This window comes from Mesoplodon bidens (assembly GCF_964165515.1).
Source record: "Mesoplodon bidens genome assembly, chromosome: 13".
Lineage (NCBI taxonomy): Eukaryota > Metazoa > Chordata > Mammalia > Artiodactyla > Ziphiidae > Mesoplodon > Mesoplodon bidens.
The window spans coordinates 65,290,774-65,315,897 of NC_138169.1; the positions used below are offsets into that span (position 1 = coordinate 65,290,774).

Consider the following 25,124-nt stretch of genomic DNA (forward strand, 5'->3'; position numbering starts at 1 on the left):
GATACCTGTTCACCCATGTTCACAGCAGCATTATTCACGATAGCCAAAAGGTAGAAGCAACCCAAGTGTCCACTGAAGGATGAACGGACATCTATACACATTTAAAAAGAAAGGCAAGGGCTTCCCTGGTGGCGTAGTGGTTGAGAGTCCGCCTGCCCATGCAGGGGACACGGGTTCGAGCCCCGGTCTGGGAGGATCCCACATGCCGCGGAGCAACTAGGCCCGTGAGCCACAACTACTGAGCCTGCGCGTCTGGAGCCTGTGCTCCGCAACAAGAGAGGCCGCGCACCGCGATGAAGAGTGGCCCCCGTTTGCCACAACTAGAGAAAGCCCTCGCACAGAAACGAAGACCCAACAAAGCAAAAATTAATTAATTAATAAACTCCTACCCCCAACATCTTAACAAAAAAAAAAAACTATTAAAAAAAAAAAAAAGAAAGGCAAGTCTGACACCGACTACAACATGGATGAATCTTGAAGGCCTTACACTGAGTGAAATAAACCAAATACAAAAGGACAAATACTGTATGAATCCACTCATATGACGTACCTGGAACAAATTCAGGCCAGGAGCTGGGAGGAGGGGGGACTGCGAAATTAGTGTCTAATGGGCACAGAGTTTCAGTTTCGAAAGGTGAAAAAGTTCTGGGGGTGGATACTGGTGATGTTTGCACAACCACGGGATGGCCTTAATGCCACTGAACTGTACACTTAACAAGGGCCAGAATGGCAAATGGTATGTATATTTTACCACAAAAAGAAAAAGGCCCTGCCTCTCCCAATGCTCTCGTGTACACCCTGCATTCTTGAGTACAAGGGATTCCATGGGATGGGGCTAAAGGACCCCTGGAAATGTATGCAAATATTGGCATGCACGTGCATTTTTCTGGGGAAAGATCCTTCAACTTTCATTCATTCTTGGAAGAGTCTGCAAACCCAAAACCTTGAAGAACTACAGTCTTTTCCTTTGCCAGTGGAAGAGGCCATTAGCTACCCACCACCTCCGCAAAAGGGGTCTTATTCTCACACACCTTCAAATCCAAGAACCGAAGATCACAGATCACAGGATTTCATTCAGTACTGCAAGGGACTTGGAGACCAGGTCCAACTGACTATCTTGTAGATGAGAAAACTGAGGTCCAGGACACAAAAATGGCTCAGTGAAGGCCATGCAGCCAGCTGATGACTGTGCCCCCATCCTCAGCCCAGGAAATCAGGCCAGCCCCAGGGAACTGAAATTTGGAGGGTGGACGCTCTCCCTCCCATTGTAATTCTCTCCAAGCCCCCTCCTGGGGCATCCGACAAACACTTGAAATGGGGGTCGGCTTCTGAATCTTTGAAAGCCCCCCCAAAGCCAGGCCTTTTCCCAGGAAACACCGCCCCCCATCCACAGTGGGCCTTTAACTGTGATCCCACTGAGCTGGAGATGAGGCCCATCTGTTTTTAAGAACTGTATACTGTGCGCCCAGATCACAGGAAGAACTCAACTCCTGCTTTTCCCTCTTGGTTACTGATTAATGAGGGGGAGGGGCCGTGCTGGCTACGAGGCTGCCCTGGGGTTGGCAAGGTCCCCAGGCACTTTCTGAGCTGAGCGGCTCTTCCTGGCCCTCTCTAGCCTCAGAAGCTCACTGGGGAAAGAGACCTGCCAACTTCAGCAGGTGACCGCAAGGTGGGAAAGGGCGACTGGAGATGGTAATTTAACCCTCCAGGTGGCAGATGCAGAAAGGTGAGTTTACTGACAGCACATTTTTCTTGGCGTTGTCTTTTTTTTTTTTTTTTTTTTTTTTTTTGCGGTACGCGGGCCTCTCCCCGCTGTGGCCTCTCCCGCTGCGGAGCACAGGCTCCGGACGCGCAGGCTCAGCGGCCATGGCTCACGGGCGCAGCCGCTCCGCGGCATGTGGGATCCTCCCGGACCGGGGCACGAACCCGTGTCCCCTGCATGGGCAGGCGGACTCTCAACCACTGCGCCACCAGGGAAGCCCTTGGCGTTGTCTTTTTTTGTTCCTGTTGAACGTCCACCCCAAGTTGAAAAGTAAAAAGGCAACACAGAAATGAGCAAACACGAGAGACACCAACAGTCCCTGGCCTGGTGATCTGAGTGCTCGCGTCTGAGTGACAGAAACTCCCCATTTTGCAAGAAGAAAACTGGAGTTGAACTCAGTTCTTCCCTTACTGCCCTGCATCAAACCAAAGGCCAAAAGAGCTCTCCCGACTCCACAGAGGAGCAAGGATGATTAATTAAATTAGCGAGCTCCCTGAACGGAGCCACCAGTAGGCCTCGGGGGAACAGCCAGGGGCAGGATGCACAGTGAAAATGAAACCCCTTGGTAACTGGGTATTAGATTACCTCGCGTAAACCCACCCACAGGCGGGCCAGAGCTTCACACACTGGCTGGGGCCTCAGAAATGAACCTGACCCTCAGATTTTAAATTAAAAAGCAAGTGTTGCATCCCCAGGTGGTCCTCATGGGAATCAAGCCCACCGGAATTATAAAAAAGGTCCAAGTCCTGGGCTTTGAAAATGTCCCACCTCCGCTGTGGCTGTAAAGACATAAATGCTAACATTCCAGATGCCCACCCCACCCCCGCCCTGCCCTGCCCGTGGCTGGTCACCTCCACTCCGCTGGGCTCCCAGGTACCACCAGGGTCTGGATTATAACCCTAACTCCTGCTGTTGTAGCTCTTATCTCACAATCAACAAGTGCGGGGGCCGGGGGTGTGTGGCGGGAATAGAAACAGAACCGGAGGAGGCAGACCTCTGTTTATCCACAAGCTTTGCTTTATCTCAACTCTCAACAGACCACACAACCGAAGCAGAGAAGCTGTGCCGGCCCTGCGTGCTCAAACAATCTCCCCAGGGACCCATCCCTGCACCTCCCCCGTGTCTTACAACACTTCACCCCATGGCTGAGAAGCTGCCCCGTGCCTGACTCCAGACAGAGCCAAATCCTGTTCAAGGACCCTCCATCTCACTGACCCCATAGCACCTTCAGACAGACCATTACATCTGCAGAGTCCAAGAACTACATCCTCCGTGCCTGGCAAAGCGTGGCACGTAGTACGTGCTCAATAAATAATCGCTAAATGATTGGACCACAGGGACATGCTGGCTTCTCCCAAGGCAGCTGCACCACCACCGCCCCCCAGGCCCCAGCTTTAACCCGGCAGAGCGAAGCCCGTGAGCACCCACCTGGGAGCGGAGTATGCCTTCCAGGCAGGGGTCAGCCAGAAAGGCCTAGGCCTGGCCCCAGGCTCCCCGTGGAGGCGGGAAAAGAGCCCCTGTCCTCAGCTCCTTCCCAGCCAGCTGCGGCTGCTTCCGGGAGGTGTTTCCAAGCCAGGCGGCGGCCAGGCAACCTCTGTGGGCTCACCACCTGCCCACAGCATTCTGCCTTGGCGTCCTGCTCTGTTTGGACCAGCTACCCTCACCGAATGTTCAACAATGCTTTTACACACCCCAGGGCTCCTGTTGTGTTCTGAAAACAAAACAAAGCCCACTAAGGAAAAAACCTGGGGGTTGGGGGGAAATGGGGAGCAAGCCAGCCACACAGAGATCTCTTTCTTTCTGGTCTCCATCCTACAGATGGCTCCTTGACAGCCCGGGTCGGGGCACTGTCCCATGTTATGAGAACAATGACATCGTCCAAGAGGGGACTTAGAAACCCAGAGATGAATCAATGAAACCTTTTCACATCCAGCACAACACCACCTTCTGCACACCACTGTGGGGCTGCACAAGCCCTCTTTCTAAAGGGGGAAGCTTCTGGGTGACTGAGGACTGAGTTACTCCCGTCCCCCAGGGCAAAGCACAGCTGTACCAGGGGAGCTGTCTTCCGTCACCTCTTTACTGCTCACCAGAGTCCTAGCGATAGGCAGTCAGGACGCTAAAGGAGAGACTCCTTGGGCAAAACGAGGCCCACTGCTAGTAAATAAAGGCAGCCCCAGCCTGCCAAATGCCAGGCACCTTGGTTAGCGGAAGGTCATGCTGGGGTGAACAGGCGAAGGGTATCAGTAAATTCCCACCCACCCCTCCCCCCAAAAATACGAGATTTTTTTTTTGCAAGTTAAAACTGAGCTAATGACACTGGGTGGGGCTCAGTGTCGAAGACTGTGCAGCCAAACCAAAATGCACTTCCAGTCAAGAGCTGCTTGGCCTCACCATTTGGGGAAGGAAGCTGAAACACTCATGAAAGATTCTTTAGTATACTGGGAAATAAGGCTGCAGTTAACATTTCAACTGAATGTGACCCTTCTGGTAAAATATTTTTTTAAATAATAAAAATCACATAAAGTTCTCAAACAGCCTCTTTCTTAAAGAAAATGGCCCAAAAGTTCTCATGGGAGTGGAAGGAAAAAAGGGGGGAAAAAAACAAAACAAAACCGGGCCGGCCTCCTCTCAGCCACTACCTTTCACGAACAACTTTTTTTCTGGAGTTCTTCTCATAAAAGGAATGATGCAATTTCCTGTCTTGTCCCAATACTTCCTGTTCACTTACAAGGTGAAAGTTATCACCCTGTTTTAAACAGCTGTCCTAAACTCCACAGAAAGTGCCTTTTTCCATCCAGTGCCCCATCCCTGTCACAAAATCTCCCCATTTTAGAATATAAAGGCTATCATCGCCTACACCTTTAATGAGTTGGTTTTAAGAAAAAGCCTCATTCTCTCTACGGTAGACACTGAATCTTCAGTCGCAGCATCCCAAGAGAGTGGGCTAGGGGCACACACCCCCGTGGGGAGAAGCGAAGGGGGCTGGGGGCATCATCCCCAACGAGCCACCGTGTTTAGGTAGAGTTGCCGCCACCAAGGGACTGTTCCTTTCTTGGTGTGTTAGCCACTAAATTGAGAACTGTGCCTCAGCAGTTAATAATATCTTCCCGCTGAAAATAGCCCGGAGAGGAAGCCTGTCTGTGACAGTAGGCACACAGCCAGACTGGGCTAGCCATTCAGTACTGAGCGAGAGAGATGGTAGGGCCAGTGGTGACCTCCCAGTGGCCACGCTGTACAGTATCCTTTCACAAGGCTCCTGCAAAGGGAGGGCTCCCGGGCGAGTCACCAGCCTCCTCTCTACTCTGCAGCCCTATAACCTCGGTGAAGCTGTCACATGAACTAGGGTCTTGGGCAGCAGGACCAGAGGAGGGGGCCCCCCCCCCCGGATCACTCAGCAGGGTGTCAGGAGGACTCCAGGCTTTGGGAGAGCGCCCCTACATGGCTGGTTACCAGTCCCTGGGCTGCCCAGAGGAAAATAGCACCTGGGGCAGAGAAGGAGCAAGGGCGCTCACTTCCCCTGCAGAAAGGTCAGCCTTGGAAAATGAGCCATAGGGAACTTTCCTGTCTCTCCTTTCTGCAACCAGGATGGAAAAGAAAAGGTTGACAAATCACGGGAGACAGGCCCGTGACTGTGGGCCCACCCCTGGAGACCTCAGAGGTGCTCTGGAAACAAGTGTCTAGCTACAGATCTCAGGCACCTAACTGAAGTCTCCATTTTCATTCTCCAGAGCCAGTGTTTTTTACTGAATATCTAAATACCTGCATGCATTTAAAAGCTACCACAAGTCACTACTTTTTAAAACTGTGGCAAGATATGCGGAACACGACATTTACCATTAGTGACATTGAGAGCATTCGCAGAGCTGAGCAACCATCACCACTATCTAGTTCCAGAACATCTTCATCACCCTGAAAGGAAACCCTGTCCCATGGGTCACTTCTACCATGTCCTCCACTACAACAAAGCCAATGGGAGGACGAGGCAGGGTTAACACACCTTGTCAAGCTTCTACAATCGAGTGAAAGTCTTAGTTGAGAAGAGGCTCAGCAAGCAAGGTACTCGAATTCTTCCCTATAGGAGCACAGGCAGAATCACAGAAAACCTGCACAGCCACCAAGAGAAGCCACCAAAGGTACTCTCCACACACACACACACAATAGATACTCCCCCTCAGGAACACAGACCCTTTTACCCCTTACACCAGGGGCTCCCCAACTTGTCTGCACCCTGAAATCATCTGGGAAGCCTCAAAAAATACTGATGCTGGGATCCTGCCAACAGACTGTGATTTGGAAGCTCCCAGGGGTTCCGATGTGCAGACAGGTCTGGGGACCACCACCCTGCGCCTGTTTTTCTCCCACCAGGTTAAGACACCTGCTGTGAAGTGGCCTGGCGATCACAGCACTGTAGGAGCAGTATCACGGGACAGTAACAGCAGCAATAAAGAAGCAAAGTGAGGGCTTCCCTGGCGGCACAGTGGTTGAGAGTCCGCCTGCCGATGCAGGGGACACGGGTTCGTGCCCCGGTCCGAGAAGATCCCACATGCCGCGGAGCAGCACGTCCGGAGCCTGTGCTCCGCAACAGGAGAGGCCACAACAGTGAGAGGCCCGCGTACCGCAAAAAAAAAAAAAAGAGAGAAGCAAAGGGAGACAAACTTGATCATGAATCCTTTGGCATTCCCTCTCTTTTCACTGCCCCCCCCCCCAGCTCTGGGCCACAGGTCCAGAAGTCCACACAGCTACTGCTGGGCTCTGCTAAGAAAAAGCCTCCCTGGGGAGAGGGTGTTAGTGCCCCAAGACAGTGGCCAAGGGCTACACCGGACCCTGGCCCCTCCCCCTTCGCGGGCCAGCCTTGCTCTGCATCAGGGACGGGGTGCATGAGGCAGTGGCCCATCTAGTCTGGCCGGCAGAGCAGCCCCAATTTGCTCCAGAGACTTTAAATGCTGTCACCCTGCATTTAACCCCTGCCTGACTGCCCCATTCTTTCCAGGACAAAAGGGGTTTTAACAGTGAGCCCTTCTCTGGGGTTGAGTGCATGACCTCAAGCCTTGCAGAAGAGGCAAAGAGCTTGAGCTGCTGTCCTTGACTGGTCTTCACTGGGGAGTGGGTGTGCACCAGGTGAGCCGGCCGGGGATTGAGTCATCAGCCTGGCATTTAGGGACATATGGGTCCCTAGAGATTCAGACTGTCACTCCTCACAGTGGCCTGAAGGAAGGGGAGAGGATAGGTAAGGAGCTCGCTCATGGTTACATGTGCTGGTCCTTCTGACTCCCCCCCAAGCCCATGCTCAAGGCCACTTGGATGAACTCAATCCACCCCCACCCCACCCCCCATGGCATTAGAGACTCCAGAGAAACCACTTATCTGCTTGTTCCCAGGCACGGGAAGGAGATATAAAAACACAGCAATAGGCACCCGAGGAGAGATTCCCAGTTTGCCATCACCGTTCCCAACGAAACAACAAATGCAGCTGAATAACTTTCCTTAAGAACAGGATGGAGCACTCTTTCCTAAGCTACTTGGTTTGAGCCCAAGTTGACTGTGGACTGAGCCAGGACCACATTTTCAGATTATGTAGGTGTTTTTGAAGACTCTCCTCCGAGGCTCTCATAGACGCCAGCAGGGATCAAAGAAGAGGAAAGAACCTTTCCTGGAATGGATGCTGACCTAAGGACATTCCCATCACCCAGGAACTAGAAGCGAGACACGGATCTGAAGACCTTAGCAAAGGAGCTGGCCCTCCCTTGGGTTGGTGGGACGGTGTCTCTCCAATAAGCATGATTTTATACAACCAAGAGATGGGTTCCTCAGCACCCTCCCCCAAACACATCGGTACTACACCTCCACTGCCTCCCACCTCCCTCCCTGAAATCCAGGGTGGCACCTCTTTTGAAGTTTAAATGACTACAAATGGGGGCTTCCCTGGTGGTGCAGTGGATAAGAATCTGCCTGCCAATGCAGGGGACACAGGTTCGATCCCTGGTCCGGGAAGATCCCACATGCCGCAAAGCAACTAAGCCTGTGCGCCACAACTACTGAGCCTGTGCTCTAGAGCCCGTGAGCCACAACTACTGAGCCCGCGTGCCACAACTACTGAAGCCTGCACACCTAGAGCCTGTGCTCTGCAACAAGAGAAGCCACTGCAATGAGAAGCCCACACACCACAACGAAGAGTAGCCCCCCGCTCGCCACAACGAGAGAAAGCCTGCGTGCAGCAACAAAGATCCAACACAGCCAAAAATAAATAAATAAAAAATTTAAAAATGACTACGTGATGTTGGCCTCTAATCCCTGCCCTAACCAGTGAGGCCCGTATGTCTGAGGCCCAACCAGCTTTAGACACCAATATACAAAGGAGGAGGCTGGGTGTGCAGCTGAATAACCTGGAGCTCACAAGTGAGGTGGTATTTGTTCAAACCCCTCCCACCCCACCCCACTCCCCCAAATCAGGACAGTAGACAAGCTAAATGAAAGCTCCCCCCAGAAACTCCAGATGGAGGCTGCAAAGATGACAGCTTCGAACACATGCTTTTAATTACCAGTGACACAGTGAAAGCTCTGGGAGCAAATCCTTTCCACTTCCACCACCGAGCTGAACCTAGAAGCTTCCCATCTACGTAAGACCACTCCCAGGTGGGTATTCTTGAGCCAGGATACATGCCAGCAACAAGGGTTTGTCCTACACGCCTTTCCAAAAGCACCATACCCAGATCAAGATTCAGAACCAATCCAAACACTCCCCGGGCCCAGAGCACACATCCTCATGGAGAAACCGTCTCTGAGGTCCACCTATCCCGTGTTAGAGGGACCCAGGCCTATCCCAGCGCCTGCCCGCTCATGTGTCTGTGCACGTGTCTATCTGTAGGTCTGCAGCACGCATACACGCGTGTGTGTGCGCGCACACACACACACACACACACACACACACACAACCAGGCACCGAGCAATCCATCTGTCTCCGAGAGCCGGCTGTCAGAAATGAAAGTACAATCTCCTGGAACCGAGTCACAGCCTTCTAAAAATGTGCCGTTTTCCCAGACTGAGGAAACTTGCAGGGGTGGGGTCTGTTTCACTGCGAGTCCCAGAGGCCTGGCCTGTCGTCTCCCCGGCCAGCCCCGGCCGGCCCCGCGCTGCAAGGCTGGAATTCCAACCCGCAGCCAGCGGGCCGGCTCCCAGCGCTCCTACCCGCCCACTCCCCTTCCTCGCAGGAAAGGGAAGGGCCAGCCTTGGAGTCACCCCGGCATCTCGGGAGGGGCGAGGGGCGTGCCTTCAAGCACACCCTCACCCCCACCCCCGAGGCACCACATTTTCACATTCGGCTGTTTTTTTCTTTCCCTTCTTCCCTCGCCAAGAGAATCAAGTCCTGGCTCCCGCTGCCGACCTTCCTCCCACCCTAAACTGAGCCCCATTCATTAAGCCCGATCTCGGCCAGGACAGGAAGGAAAACAGCACACAGGGCCCGTGAAAAGAGACACTCAGAGAGGTGATTTCCAGGGGGGAGGCGGGGGCAGAGCCCTGTGGGCACCTTCCCCGCTCCCCGCCGTGATGCCCACTTGGCCTGGCGCTCCCCACAGCAGGCTCCCCGCTCCAGCCTCCTTCCCCTCCCCGGCCCAGCCCCCTTCAGCCACCACAGCCCCCCCCACCGGCCTCATCCTCCGCCAGGCAGACACACCCCGGCCTCGGCCACCTCCACCCCCCCACCATGGAAAGATCAAGTTCTTGGAAAGGAGGTTTGGGCTTTCTCCATTTGCAAAACCCTCCGCCCTGGACTCGAGCCACTACCATCATCTTTTGGGGCGGGGGGGGGGGGGGGGCATTCTCGCGGCAGAGGGAGGAGCCGTGGGTTTTCTCAGGGCCTATCGCCTCCCCTCCAGACACCCCCAAACCACTGGCACCAACCCAAGAAACAGTTTCTTCAACTTCCCCCCACGGCCCATTATTAATAAACTACTCCAACTCTGAACGGAAAGAAGAAAGAGTTGAAACTTTGAAGCCTTGGGAATTAGTAAATCAAGAGCTAAAATTCAAAACAAATGCTCTTTCATGTGGAGCCCCCCCGTCCCGTTTTTTTCTTCTTGCAGTTTTGTTGAACGACGCTATCCCTTCAGAGACAAGCACTCCTTCCTAGCAGCTTCTCATTCATCGAAATGGCTGCAGTTACTTTGGGGGTAGGGGAGGAGTTCATCATTGCTTTACCCCCAGTTTCTTTCTAGGACTAGAAAAACTCTTGGAAGCCCACCCGTCTCACAGGGGCTGCACTGTCACACTTTTGGCTCCGGGGGCCGGGTAAGGAGGCTGGTGGCTCAGGCGGGTATCGTTACTTCCTCCAGCAGAGGAGACAGACAAGATGTTATCAATAAGACAAACCTTCCGAAAAGCCCCCTTTCAAAAGCTACCACTTCCCTTGCTTGTTTCATGTGGTTCAGAGGGGCTGGGACTCCTCCCTGCACATTCAGAATTTAAAAAATAAAACCCTCTAACAACATCCTGAGTGTGCTATTTTGCCCAGACCCTTTCCTCTCCTTGGCTTTCTTTCTTTCCGGAACTCTCTGAGCCTTAGAAAGCAGAAAAGACACAGCTCTCATGTCCCGGGATGTTCTTCCCTCCTCCACCGCCACGGTCCACTCCCATCCTCACCCCAAGCCCCTGCCCTTTCTGGGTCCCTCTTTTTTCCTGCTCAGCTCTCATTAGGAGCTTTGAGTAAACAATATCCTCTGTCTCAGATAACAGCCAGAGTATATACTGCACTGAAATCAAAACAAACAAGGGTCTCCCTGAAGACATTCTCAGCAAGCTCAATTCCTGCAGAGGGAACTGGCTAGGACGAACCGAGTGGAGCCTAAGCGACACCTGACCGGTTAAAAGTCACAAAAGAGGGTGCACCATGGTCCCCCCCAAAGACAGTTTTATAGCTTCCATCTGAGCTGCCATGATCCTACACCAATGTCCCAAGGGCAAATGCCCAGAACTCTGCTGGATTTTCTTCCTTTTTTTTTTTTTTCCTCCTGGATTACTTTCCCTCTTGTTTTAGCTAGTTCTTAAGAGAATCCAGTGATGGCATACTGGGGTGGGAAAAACAGGTGGAAAACAGGACATATTTAGAACAAAATGGAAATGTCTCCCACTTACATTGCTAATGAGTTTCTCCAAGTTTATCACTCTCTTCTCCTGTCTCTCAGGGACAATGATGTTTAGGCTCCCCAGTGCCCCTCACCCAATTCCATAACTCTCCAGCCTGGGGAGTCCAGGTCCCTGCTCACACCTGTGGGCCCTGAGGGACACCTTCCCTGCTGGGTAACAGTATTAGCACCTACTGTCTGCACTGTCCCCACCCTGGCCCTCCCATCCCCACCATGCACTGCAGACTCCTGCACGAAGCTGGACTGGGAAGCAGGACTTGCAAAGAAGCATCTACTACTCCAAACTCCCATCCTACACTTGGGATCTGTCTTCTACAAGTTCCCAAAAGGTGGATCCATTCCCTTCAAGGCACCCGATGCACTGAGAGTGAGAGCAAAAAAGGGCTTAAACCCGTGAACTAATAACATCAAAGTCACCCAGTGGAAGCCCCTCAAGTCGGGAGCTGCTTAACAATAACCACGAAACATGGCCCAACACCAGCCCGCCCGCCGGCCCCCACTTCCAGATCTACGGCCCAGAAGGACGAGCTGAAGGGCAACAGAGTCATCACGGATACATCCAGTTTCATGCACATAAAAGTGAGAATTAATTCCAGACCAGCTGGGGTGGCGGAAGGCCACCTCCAGTCCTCCAGTCTCCAGTCATTTCAGGAGGTCTTCGAATTGCCAAGAAAGTAAGGGAAAGCAGCTCACCTGAAAGCCCCCCAGGGGCCAGATAATTCGTTCCCCCTGTTTCAGCGGAGGAAGGCACAGCATCTGGACAGTCTGCTGTGGATATGAAAAGAAGAGAGAAATAAATAAATAAAAACACCAAGATTAATTTTTAAGCACATTCTAAACAGCATGAAAGAGAAACCACACATTCCAAACGGGTGACTCCCGGCCGCGATGCTGATTATTAATGGGCTGCTCAGGCTTCGCTACCCATCATAAGACAGACCACAGCACCTTGTCACCCGTCTGGGCTCCGGGCGGCCAGTTAATCATTAGTCAAGACAGACTGGCTGGAATTTCTCTTTTATTGCAAGTCCCCCATTGAGGAAACCAGGTAGTTCCCAAGGTCAAAGGATGCCCGGTTCTTCTCTCAACCGAGGCTGCTATCTCCCCCCCATCTTTCCCATCTTTTCCCAAAAGCATGGCCTCTCTGCCTGGATCCAGTGGCCTCGCTGCCACTCTCATCTTCTTAAAGACAGACTTTCCAGTTCTTTAGGAAGAACTGGTGTTGGGCTGAAGGGACTTCTTCCTTTTTAACTGAGGTATAATAAGTATTAAAAAAAAATACAAATCTCAAGTACAACTCAATGAAATGAATTTTACTCATGTACACACCTGTGTGAAAAGCCCCTCACGCCACATCAGGACAACAGAGAACATTTTCAGCAAGGCTCCCTAATCCAAACTCCCCATCTCTGGAAACCCTCCCAGGCAACCCCAGACCTGCAAGCCTCCCTGCCTCAGTTTCCTGTAAAATCTTTCCGGCACCCAGTACTTGTAATTTCCTTCTGCTGTCTTTATTGATCTTTTACCTTCAGATCCTGTCTGCCTGAACTGGACTATAACCTTCTGTTCAACATCTCTGTCACCCTCAGGTGCTCAGCACAGTGACCTAAATGTTCATGAGGATAATGACAATTCCAGATGCGAAATAGACTTGACAACCTCCCTCCAAGCAATTAAAACAAAAAATAATGGCCACGAACCACAACGAATTAGCCCCATGAAACAAAAATACGAGACCCCATAAGCATATCATGCACCATTGCCAATGCCAAACTTACTGAAATCCATAGAGAAAGGCCGGCTCAGGAAAGGAGCGTCGCAGCACCGGGTCAGATGGTGCAAATTCCAGTCCCTCCACCCCAGGCCACTAGCAGGATGTCCCCGGGGGGTGCGTTACCAGTTTCCCCCTGGAAACACTTGGCCGAGAGGGCGAATAGGAAGCCAAGTGAAAGAGTAGCCCAGGGGCAGGTAGCCACAGAGCTCTCTAGGGGCCCAGCAGCTGTCTCCAGTGCCTGGTAAAAGGGGGGAGGGGCTGGGCCACTCAACTCTGAGGTCCTCTCTCTAATCCCTCTCTTGCATTCTCTCTCAGGCTGGAAGAACAACTTTTCAAGAATTCTTCTAAACAGGGAAGGAGGAAGCGGAGGAGTGGTAGCGGCGGGCAGGGGAGAGAGAAAAGACTGTGTGGGTAATTTCACTGTATCAGGGTAAAGTTTAATTCCTAACAGGAATATACAGTTTTACAGGATACACTTAATCAAATGGAAAACAACAGGGGCAGGCAGGAAATGGAGATGCTGGTTAAAGACTGTATAGCCTGCACTTTCTAAACTACTTCGATGGCCTTCACTATGCTGGAGATTGGCTTCTACCTACCCCGCAAAGGGAAGACACCCCCATGATGACTTATCCACGGCCACTCCCCCCACCACCGGCTTTGGCGGCTGGCTGAATCCCAGGGACAAGGTGTGTTTCAAAGGAAGAGCCCACATCTCGGGGCAGGGCTGGGATCACATTCAGGGTTGCCAGCCTGTCTCAGGTCAAAGGTTAAGCCAGCTCCACACTGGCCACCACAAGCATTTCTATGAAATGGTGTTCTGCCCTTTGTGCAGCGCCTTCGATCTCAGAAGGGATTTACACACATTAATTAGGTCTCCTTACCACCCCTGTGAAGTAGCAAGGTCTACCTTGTTTGACAGGTACCCAGGTAAACTGAGGCATCACTGAGTAGCCCAAGGGGCCACCCAGTGAGCTGGACCATACCCAAGGGTTCAGCCCTCTCCCTCCCAAGGTAGGCCACATCCTCACTCTCTTCCCTGAAGGTAGCTGGGCTGAGACAGTCTTCAGCATCCAGACTGGCCTCAAGCTCCTGACAAGTTAGTATAGGTCAAAGAGGCCACAGCTCCGTCTCTCACCCACAAAAAAGCTCTGCTGAGGTAGCTCTCCAAAGGCAGGGTTCTCAGCTACTGCCTTGTCGTCTGCTGCCCAGAGCCCAAGCTGGTACACTCAGAAAATCTAGGCTACTCCGGGCTCTTCTCCACCGCTAAACACTACCAAGCACCCAGTGAGTGCTGGGTTTTGTGGGAGCCTCAGTCCCCCCTCCCAGCAGTAGGAGAGCTTTCAAAGGTGCATGCCTGGGAGCAGCCAAGGAATGAGCTGCTGTAAGGGGTACAAGGTGACAGAGCTGGGGACCCCACCTCTCTCATTCAGAGAATGGTTTCCAGACAGCCAGGATATTCTCGTCAACTTAGTTCTGAGCTACCTAAGTACCTACGGTCTGGGACAGAGGCGCCTCCACCACCACCATTATACCCCAGCCCTGCCCCAGTCCACAACCCAGGTTACAGAAGCACTATCCAATGCACTGGCATCTTCACTGCATTTTAGGCAGGCACATCAGGTATGTAGAATGAACGAGTAAGCCACTAAATGAGTGAATGAGTGAATCATCTAACCTAACTCCTTGATCACGTGGGTTTAAAACCAGGCCTGGAAAAGTTAAAGAGTGGCCTGAGTTAAGAGGTAAGTGCAGGACTAGGTCCCAGACTTCTCAACTAGGCTTTGGAGGTCTATCTGCCAATGGTCACCTGGATCCCCAGCCCAAGCAAGTAGGTGTACCCAGCAACATCCCCTCCCCGCCAAGCCATTCTTCAAATCTTTCAGACCTTCAGATACAGAGGACACAGGAAGCAGAGCCTACAGAGCAATCCCTTCCAGCATCCCCACTCCATAAACTGAGATCTCATTCTAACAGCCTGCTCTTACTCCTGGTGTGATGGGGCTGGGGGTAGCGGGGGGGGGTGTCCTGACTTCTGAGAGCCTCAAGTCACAGCCACCCTACTCCTACATCCAGCCATGTCTAACACTCCTTTCCCAGAAGATCCTGCTGACTTCGAACCACAGAGTACCCAGGCCTACCTAGTCAGGCCATGCCAGAGGCTGCCGTGGAACAGCTTGAACCAGAGCAAAATGGAGCTCCCAACTTTCAGCCCGAGCATTCCTCCAAGGCTGCAGGGGGACCAGGCCTCAGCCTCTTCCCACCGCCTCTGCCCAATCTGGAGACTTCACAGGAGAGATTCCCTTAGTTGTGCAACTGATTAGGATTTTAATAGCTGTCCACTGTAAACCTTATGGCTGGTTCTCACCTAGTAACCCAAGACTAAAAATGCAACCTACGACTTAGAAACTTTAGAATGTAAGCAGCTGACCTAAGTTCCCCAGCCAAATACTCTCCCCCATGTGCAAGGCAAAGAGAAAAACCTGGGGCAGCATCCCATCTGTGTGTCTGACCTCAACATCTCTGGCTACAGCAGCCAGCAAAACCAGGCCCAGCCCTGGCTGCACTCCAGTGCGTCAGGAGATTCCCACCACAGGGGCTTCGCCGGTTAGCACCCTTACGTCCTTACACAAAGGTGATGTTTTTCACTTTTCTGTTGTTTGTTTTGGGGTTTTCTGGTTTGGCGGGGGGAGAGGGGGGTTAGATTTTTGCTTTGGAGTGTTTTCTGGGGGTGTTTTTTTTTTTTTTTTTGGTTTTGTTTTACAGAAACGTTTTGGGTGAGTAACCAAGCTGTGAGTTTCCGATTGGCAGGTTAATCACTTCCTATTGGCTGATCTGGAGGACTTTTCTCCCCCTTGGAAATGGCACATTCCTGTCTTTGTGGCTTCTCTGTTTGCACACATTTTGCTACCTAATGTCAACACTTGCTAATGAATAAATATATCACTCCACTCACTGAAAATGAGGTCCTGGCCTGAGAGGGTGACTGCTTGAATCCGGTGAACAGATCTGTCCAGGTATCTCTGCAGGAAACCCAAGAGAATGTGGTCTTTCTTTCCTATGATTTTAGGAAATTTCTCAGAACATTTCGCCCTAGTCTTCTTTACCCCCGGGGCCAAGGTAACTGGCCTCCCTCTTTCTCACTTTTAAGGAAAACTTCCGAATTTGAAGACTATGGAAGGGAAAACAAAAACAGGACAGAGATAGCCCCTTGGAGAACTAAGCTCATAAAAGAATTCTTGAGTATTGATGCCAAAAACCCAGTCAACTTACATTCTTGGAGAAAACAGAGCTTGGTCATTCCAGTTAACATTTGTTACGAATACAGAGCTGCTTATCTCCTCATTAATGACTATTTATCTGGTGTTTTGTAAATCGAAAGCAAAATATCACATGCTTTGCAGGCCACTTACTAGACAGGCACCAGGCAGGCAGCAACGCCTTCCCTCCTGGAGGGATCGTGTAGTTGGGGAGGGCTGGCTGGAGAGCATGGGCTTCTCTTACACCGTTCGTTAAAGTATTTAATTCTGGACAACGCCCCAGCAAGACTTTTAATTAGTGGGGGAAAGGCCCAACAGCCAAAACTCATGAGGCGGAAGGACTTGTAGAATTCCAAGAGGGAAATGGGGCCCAACCCTTCACTTTTCCTTCTCCCAGAACCTTGGCAAAATGAAAACGTCAAAAGCGTTGCATTTGTCAGGCACCAGTGTAGACCAAAGTCACAATCCATACTTTCAAGCAAACGAACCTCCCGCTGTTAAGAAGGGGCTCCAGGAAGCAAGGGCCCATCGAAGTTGTCACCCTCGAGTCCCCGTTTTTCAGACCCTCCTCCCCTGGCTCTGTCAAACCTCTGCACTGCCAGCCAGAAGTTGAATGCAGACAAGCGCAACTGAGGTGGTGCCAGCCTCAAGTGGGGCTTCTGCCCTGGCCCCGTGCCAGCCTGTGACAAAGCACCAGGCAGGCAGAGCTCTGCTAGCAACTTTTATAGCCCTCACCAGGAACTCCGAGAAAACCAGGAGGGGGCTGTGGACTTTACTTCTTAAATTTTCTAATCTCTTGCTCCAAACCAAGGTCCGTCTCTGCACTTTTTTAAACTGTCTTCCCTCCCCCATCGGGTTATCCATTCTTCCCACTGAGATACTTCTGGCACTCACAAAGTCTCCGACGTTGCCCATCAACCTGTCCTATTTGGCTCCCGAGATGCTTCGGCGTGGATCAAATTCCACGTGTTAAAAGCTGAGCCAACTTGGGTTATGGAGTGCAAATACATGAAAAAAGGAACAAAATGGAAATATCTAGGAAACAAACATCTCTGCAAAAAGATATATAGGTATACATACACACACACACACACATATACACACACACACACACACATTACCGCCAGCTCCAGTCACAACAAAAACAGAAAAAAATCCACCAAACTTCCAACATCGGCAACTGTAACAACCTCGGGGCAAGTCCAGCGTCTCCCCACGCCGCTGCCTAGGCATACACATCCGCGTTCTAGACTCCATTTCTAACTTAAGATAGGAAGGATATTTTTAAAATCATCTACTCACCAGTTGGTTTGAGAAAATCCATCGGGTATCTGGAGTAAGGAGGAGGGGGAGACTCTGGAATTAAAAAAGAAAGAGAAAATAAAGGCCGAGCCATGAGAAAGAGATAGAAACTTATGATAACAGAGGCATTCTTTTAGCCCAACTGTTTGTCTTAGCTGTGGGGGTTGGAGGCAGGGCCGCGAGGCGGTGATTGCCTTGATATTTAGCTGTCAGATAAACAAAAGAGGCCGCCTGGCGCCAGCCTCGGCGCTCCGCTCCTCCACGTCTGCGGCCGCCGCCGCCGCCGCCGTCGCCGCGCTCGGCCGGCCGGGCTGGAAACCACCGGCTCGGCCGCAGCTCGGCCGCGGCCGCTCACTTCACAGGGCTGCAGGGCCACAAAACCCCCTCCCCGTCCCAGAACTTCACATCCCACTCCCACCGCCCCACCCCACCCCCGCCCCGACCCGTCCCCCAGGGGTGCAATTCACCTCCGCCACCGCTGCTCCGCTCCGCACCCGCGCGGGGCACACGGGCTTCCCCTTTGCCAGCCCACCCGGGAGGTGCACCCCAAGAGCGCTGGTGAACTTGGATTTGTGGGCGCCCGAGGTGCACTCCGCCCCCGCACAAAGACGTAGAGAAAAGGGAATCAATGGAGGAGGCCGGGAGGATAAAGAGGAGGAGGCTGGGGTCTCAACTGAGAAGAAGCCCAGGCCCCAGGGGCACCCTCCTCACGGAGGCGCCGGGGGCAGACCATCCCACAGTCAGTAACTGTGCTTTCCTGTGCTGGAAGAAAGGAAAAAGCAGGGGGCACCCAACTTCTCCTGACTGCTTGTTCTCTTTCACCCTGGGGTGGCACAGTTTAGAGCAGATATCCAGCGAGGCCTTCCATCCTAACTCTTTGCCTCAAAACCCAAAGCTGCGCCGGCCAGGGCAGTCTCCCGGCCCCTTGTGCCCGACGTGACTCTCTTTATTTACTAAAGGAGAGCCTTACTCTCTAGCCTTTACAACTGCTTCTTCCAGCCTTCCTTGGCGGCCTTGGACCGAATCCAACTCGGCCACACACCTCAACGCCTTTCCCAGAGCGGGGGAGGCGTGACCCCCGCTTCTCTCTGCACCCCTTGGCTAATCCGGAAATGAGGACATCTAATCTTTAACCCCCTGCGTGTAGAGTGTGTGCCTGAGCAATGCCCAAAGCCTCCCCCGCGCCCCGGGGCAACAGAGAAGAAAAAAACTGGAAGGGAACCCCCAGGGAATACCTTTCCGGTTTCCCCTAGTCCCTTCTCGACCCTTGTCCCCCAAGTCTCTTCCCAGGAAGAGATGTACTCTCCCCTCCGGCGAGGTAGCTACACAAACACACAGCCCCCAATGGAGCTTTTCTTGCACCACCTGAGCGCCAGAAGGAGGGGAGGGTGGGCGCAGAACAACTTCCTACCTAGTTCGCAGAGTCGGCTAAGGTGATGGGGGTTGCAGCACACCAGCTCGGGGTTGATCTTCCCGTAAGATTCACAGCAACACAGCCTCTTGACTTCCGAGGAATGCCTGAGATCCGGCCACCTGAACACTTTGCACAGCAGGAGGGGGAGCGAATAGGACGAGGGCGGCTGCGCGGGCTGCGAGCCGGAGGGCGCCCCCAGGCCCAGCCTGCAGTCCAGGCGGCCAGGCAGCAAGAGGCACGCGGTGCGCGTACCGCCGCGGGACTCCACGGCCTGGAGCAGCAGCTCCAGCTGCCGTTCCTTCAGTTTCTTGAGCACCGAGTGCGTGAGCGCCTTCAGATCCGCCTCGGCGCCCCCGGCCGCGCCGGAGCCCGCGGCTGGGGGGTGGGGATGGTGGTGACCTTTGGCACCTCGCACCGCCTTGCCCAGGCAGCAGCCAGCCCTGCCTGCGCCGCCGCCACCGGCCCCATGCGCCCGGCCGTCCGTCGCCCCTTCTCCCCGCAGGTCGCCTCCTCCTCCGCCTCCCCCCGCGCCCTCCTCCTCGTCCTCGCCGCCGGGCGCACGGCTCCTCCAGAGACGCCGGACGAGCGCAGATCGTTTGGTCCTGAACATGCGGGGCGAGGAGGCGAGGAGAAAAGTCGTTTGCCGGCTAAGGAGCGAACATGACCTCCGCACACCATGAAGAAGTCGGGTGCCGAGTTGGGGCAGCAGGCGCAGGCGACAGCAGCAGCAGCAGGGGCCCTGGCAGGAGCGGCGGCGGCCCGAGGGGCGCTCCGTGGCATGCGCCAGTCTCCCGGAGGCCGGGGCGCGCGCGGGGGCCCGGGGGCGCCCGCCGGGGCTCGGGGGCCTGCGCTCCGGCTGCCCCACCCCTCGCGGCCCGCGCCGTGCGCCGCTCTCGGGCCCCGGCGCACCCCGGAGGAACGCGGCCGCCGCTTCCCTGGGGGCGGCGAAGCCTACCCCGGTCGGCGCCTCCCCAAAAAGAGGCCCCCCCGCAGCGGCTCCCGAGTGTCGGGCTCGCCAGCCTCGGCTGCCTACATGGAAGATCCGCGAGGGCAAAAAACGAAAGGCGTTCGGCTGGGCTGCTGGAGGGAGGAAAAAGCCTCTTTCCCCCTTGCTAAGCAACTTAATTTGGGGGTGGGGAGAAGCTGGCAATTAAAAAAAAAAAAGCAGGCACGCGATTTATTTTTTTCCTCTATATCCTTAGTAACCGGATCGCCTTGAATTCCGTACACACGAAGACTCGGGGGAGGGGGCTGAGTGGACTTCACCCCGCATGAGATGTCTGGCGAAATAAGGAAGCTCTCTCAAAATCTAAGAACTAAACATGCAAAGCCCAAAATGAAAAACACCACCTCCTCGTACCCCGGAGATCTGGGGGCGTCCGGCTGGACCTGGGGTTTAAAACAAGAAAATGTTTACAAAGTAGAACTAGACGTTTGAGGGGTGGAAAAAACGTATCCACGAGTTACATCCCCCTTTTTTCCTTGCAGAGCCCCGCTGGTCTTCCTCTCCTTTTCTTCTGCCAACAACAACAAAAAAAAATCGTATTTTTTTAATCCACAGAAAGCTTTGGCTAGGCTGCTTCAATCCTTCGCATCTGGGTGATATAGGGTAGTCTCTGGTCTTTCCTCTTGCGCTCCCGGGGGCCCCAGTCCTCAGCGGGGACTTCCTCGGAGCTGGCGGGGGCGCAGGGGCAGAAGATGCTGCGGCGGCGGCTGCGCCCCGCGGGGCTGACAGCGCGGGGGAGGGCGGCGCGGCGGCCGCGGCGGGCCGCTGGCGGGTCGCGCGCTCTCGCCCTCCGCTCTCTAGTGCGGGGACCGCCGGCGCCCCCTCCCCTGGCCGCGGCCGGCCGCTGGGGCTCCCCGTATGGGCTGCTCGCCCCGACTCGGCTGCGGCGGCTGGAGGCCCGGGTGTCCCTCACGCCGCCTTCTCCTCCGAGACTCTCCTCGTCGCGGTCGGGAGCCTCCTTGTCCCCCGTCCGCCCTCTCCTGGCGCTCGGGTCCTTCTGCCGCCGGCGGGGGCTCGCCGCGCCGCACTCAGGGGCTCCTGGGCCGTGCGCTCGGCAGCTCGGCGCCGGCGGGCTGGCTCTGTCTCGGGCAGCTCTCTCCGGCGCGGCGAGCGGACCGAGCACGGCGCCCGGCTGGCTCGGCTGGCGCGGCTCGAGGACTGGCTCCTCCGTGCGCCGAGCAGGCGAGCGAGTGTGCTCAGGGCTCGCAGCCTCCGGCAAGGCCTCCCGCCCCCGCCCCCTTCCCTCCCCCTTCCTCCCCCTTCCCTCCCCCGCCCCCAGCCGCCGCCGCCGCCGCCTCCTCCCCGCCCCCCCCGCCCCCCCAGCCCTCTGCTCTGCTGGTTCCACTGCGCAGTGGCGCGCCCGGCTCCGGCCTCGTCACGTGGCCGTCTAGACACCCTGTCGCTTTAAAAAAAAAAAAAAGCGATTGTGTTTCGCAAACAACAGATCGGGTTTCTAAAAGCTATTTCTCCACCCCGCCCCCCGCCACCGCCACCCCCTCCCCCTCCCGGGTCTGCAGGGGTGGGGGGGACGAAAGGGGGGGACGAATAAAGGTGGGGAGCAGAGAAACTCCCAGAATCGACTGAGACCTGGCGGAATCAGAGGAGAAATGGGAAGACCCAAGAGCACCGAACAGGTTTCGCCGGCGAGTTATGGAGCGAAGCGAGCGGGTCGGTGGCGGATTTAGACCCGGACCGCGGAGCTTCTCAGTGGCTGTCCCGCGCGCGCTCGCCCTAACGATTCATTCATTCGTTTTGTTTTAAAGGCCCTGGCGACGGATCCCCTGGCCGCCGCGCGGGAGGGAAGGGGGAGGAGAGCGCTGTCTCCGTTTAAAAGACATTTACACCGGACTGGACTGAGGCCCTGGGAAGTGTGCGCTGGAGGGAACAGCCGGGCCGCCGAGGGCGGGGAGGCGGCGCGAATGTGACCTCAGCGGCGGCCGCGCGCTCCCTCCCGCCCTCTCCCGCTCCGGGCTCGGGTTTCTAGGACTGCCTGGAGAAGTGTGTCTTGTGCAAAGCTCTGGAATGCATTTGGCTGGCTGACGGGTTGCGAGGGGCAGCATCCTGGCGGGAGGTGGGGGGGGGCTCTCCCGCCCGCCCGCCGCGTGCAGGTTTCCTCCGGAGCCCGGAAGACCTCCGCCACCCCGCCTCCCAGCGCAGGAAGGTTACCTTCCGAGCAGACCTGACTAGGGCATGCATATGCATGCAGGGCCTGTTTCTTCGCCCTCCTCGGCCCCGTAGCTTTCAAGGCGCTTAGAGTCAGAGAGTTTATCCCCTTACCCGAAGCTTCAGAGAAGCATAGACCCAGCAGGCCGACTATTGCCTGGAAATGGGTAAAGCATTGGTGGGGCAAAGGACCAGATTACGTTTACTTCGTGAAAACTGTTGATAGTAGAAACGTAACGATTTAAACATATACGCATCATTATTGAGGAGGCCACTAGTTGGCATGGTGGTCTAACCTCGCATCTTATTCAGTGAAATAAGATTTTTTTAAAAAGCCATTTAGAATTGTGAGATCAGGACGACTATGAAACTCACTGGGGATTTTAACGAATCTTTAGAAAAGGTGAAAGAAACTATTTTCATTTTCCCAGCTAAGTTATGCTCCTTTAAAAGGAAAAGGCACAAAAATAATAATAAAATAATAATAATAAAGAAAAACAAAAAGCAATAAAAGTAATAAAAGGAAAAAGCTCAGATGAATCTCAGCTTTATAGCTCAGCCCCTTCCCCTCCGGCAACTTAAAAGGTGTCCGTATGCCGTAGGTGCTTAATAAATATTTAGGAATCAACAGACTTGAATAGACTCATTTGGACCATTTCCCCCAAACCCACCAAGAGCACCTTTGGAGATATGAAAGTGAGAGAAAATCATGATCATCTCTAGGCAAGGGACCCTGAAGCTCACTGACCTAGAAGACCCAGAAATGCCAAGCAGTGCAGAAACGTGTAGGACAGGGCAGCAGCTGGCATTCTAAACCTTGTAAGCCACATAGGCTGCAATTGTATAAGATCATAATTTTGTTACAAATAAAAATATTGCTTATTGAAAAGGGCATTGAAATCTGTGTGTGTGTGTGTGTGTGTGTGTGTGTGTGTGAAATTTTCTGAACAAGCAAGGTGCAAAGACAGCAGGAGAGAAAGCCCAGGAGAAAATGGATTTGGGTGATCCCATCGTCATAGGCAGGGAAAGACAAAACAGGCAGAAATGGGATTTTTGAGGTATCTGGGAAATGCATAATACACTCATCTCAGAAAGGCTTAGAAAGAATACCTGATTCCTGGCTGGGGCTCTGCCACTCGCTGGTTAAGTAACACACTAGTGGTGATATTAGACGAGCACTTGCAGGGTTTAAGAAGCTTTCTGGGCAAGTTTCCTGCCCTCTCCGGGGTCTCATTCCCTCTCTCTGCTCTGGGCCTAGCTAGAAGATGTTCACTTTCCTGTCGAGGCTAGGCCAGACTGCAAAGTGACAGGAAGGACTTAAATAAGCAGTGAAAACAAAAGGCATAATTCTAATTAAGCTTCTTGGCTAAATGGAGAATCTGAAGACTGGGGAATCTGGCCAATGGTGCTAACACTATGGGATGAGAGGCCGGAGCACACACAGGGCAGGTAGATTTAGCGGGTGTTTCAGGAGTTGAATCTGACGTCACAACTTGTCTGGGTGGAACATGCATATTCTTGCAAAGATATGTTACCATATAGTGTAATTGTGGGTGCTTTTAATTCAGGCGTCACCCCTGTCTTGCCCTCTCTACATGGCTTTCCTCCTCCATTTTACTGCCCTAGGTAGACAATGGGTGGGTTGCTGGGCAAGTACCTACAGTGGTTGGTGCTGCTTTATAGCTCCCTGGCATCCCCTGAATCAGTTAACATCCCAAGCCTTCCTGAGAGCCAGTCCCACCCCATTCAGATTCTTATTCCTTTCCTTTCCAAGAAAGAAGCTGGACAGTAGAGGAACTCCTGGCTGGCTGGCGTGCCTAGAAAAGGAGTTCCTTTCCTTTCCACAGGCACAAATGAGACTGACAGGCACCCCATTTCAAACTATTCTGACCCTTGAAAAAAAGTTTAGGAGTTCACCAAACTATTGTGAATGAGTTTGATTCTAATCATTTGCTGGCAGGGAATATGGAATAAAATATCTCATTTGCAGTTGTTTATTTCCTGTTGTGGCTTCTATTTTCATCTTTTAGTCACTTTGGTGATAGTAATCAAACCCTAATCATGGTGCAGCCACAAGTCACAGAGACCAAAATAACCTGCAGCAGAGTTATGACAAACAAGGATGGAGTCAGCTAGAGACCTGGCTACTTAATCACTGGCCCCTGGCACCCGAAGGACTGCGGGGGCCGCCATTTGACTGACCGCTGGCTAAGCAGCTAGAGGAGAGAGGAAGCTGGAGGGAAGTTGCTCCAAGGCCCCCGGTCTTGAGCAGTCGGGGCCCCAGGGTGCATGAGGAAGGAGGGCAGCAGAGTGCACAGGAAGTGGAGGAGAAGCAGGTAAACCGTCCACAACTGCTGGGGGGAAATTGACATGAAAGAGGACGAGGAGGACCGGAAAAGAGAACCTGAAAACCTCTCAGGACTATAAGCAACTCTAAGCACATCTTCAATAAATAAATAAATAAATAATAAATACCTCCTGTCTAGGGAAGACAGGATTCTTCCTTTCAGTACTTTTCTCATTTCCAGTGGTTCTTAGATGAGAAGGGCAGAAAGAGCCCCCAAAGGACATGTGGGTGTGTTGATGATGGGGGTCAAGGGCCGAAGCGAGGCAAGGGTGAGGATTTTTCCTTGCAGAAGCCAAAGAAGAAACAATCGAAGAGGCAAAAAAAGTGTTGGAAAATATCGACATTTCTTGCACAACCGTCCCTTGAAAAATGTGTGAGTGAGCCCTCGACCATCCTGAACTGGCAGCAACACAAATGGACGTGATGGTTCATGAAAGGAAGACGGCATGAGTGAGGCTGATGTGGCAATCAGCACTTCTTGGCTCATCTTGGAAGAAGGAGAACGTAGGTGAATGAAATGCATCTAATTCACCATCAAATAAAGATGCCATAAGCACTGACGCATCAAATACTCTTGTATCACAGACATGCCGTCAACTGATCTGTAACATTGGCCAGGTGGCTCTCCAGGACACTCAACTGGGTACTGGGGGCTAGAGGGGGAGGGGCAGGATAAAATGAATGTTCTTATGAAGGAGACAAGAGAAACACCCAGAAAAAGTAAAGATCTAGGACAACAGAGACATTCAAATATATAGTCGTATAGATACAGTTTCCTCCAGGGAGGGACACTGGATGGCTGAAGAAAATGGCTGGGAGGGAAACTTCACTGTACCCAACTTTTTGTATCTTTTCAACTTTGCACCATGTGAATTTGTTACTTATTCAAAAATATGCAGCTTTAAGGGTTTTTTAAAATCCCTGCCTGCTTTTCTTATTTCCTGAAATTGGCT

At 53.2% G+C, this 25,124-nt stretch overlaps 1 protein-coding gene across 2 annotated transcripts in view; it reads right to left on the minus strand.

Annotated features, from left to right (window-relative positions):
• SMAD7 (SMAD family member 7) overlaps positions 1–19,272 on the minus strand; it is a 30,430-nt gene extending 11,158 nt beyond the window's left edge. Inside the window, exons 1-3 of one of the 2 annotated variants that reach the window (XM_081251781.1) lie at positions 18,653–19,272; positions 17,242–17,295; positions 11,599–11,670 (exon numbers count right to left, since the gene is read on the minus strand). In XM_081251781.1, coding sequence (XP_081107907.1) covers positions 11,599–11,670; positions 17,242–17,295; positions 18,653–19,265 — 739 coding nt within the window. In that variant the 5' untranslated portion in view covers positions 19,266–19,272. Of the gene's footprint in view, positions 1–11,598; positions 11,674–17,241; positions 17,296–18,652 lie in introns of both variants that reach the window. The other variant, XM_081251780.1, reaches the window with a different exon arrangement.
• Positions 19,273–25,124: the final 5,852 nt, after the last annotated feature.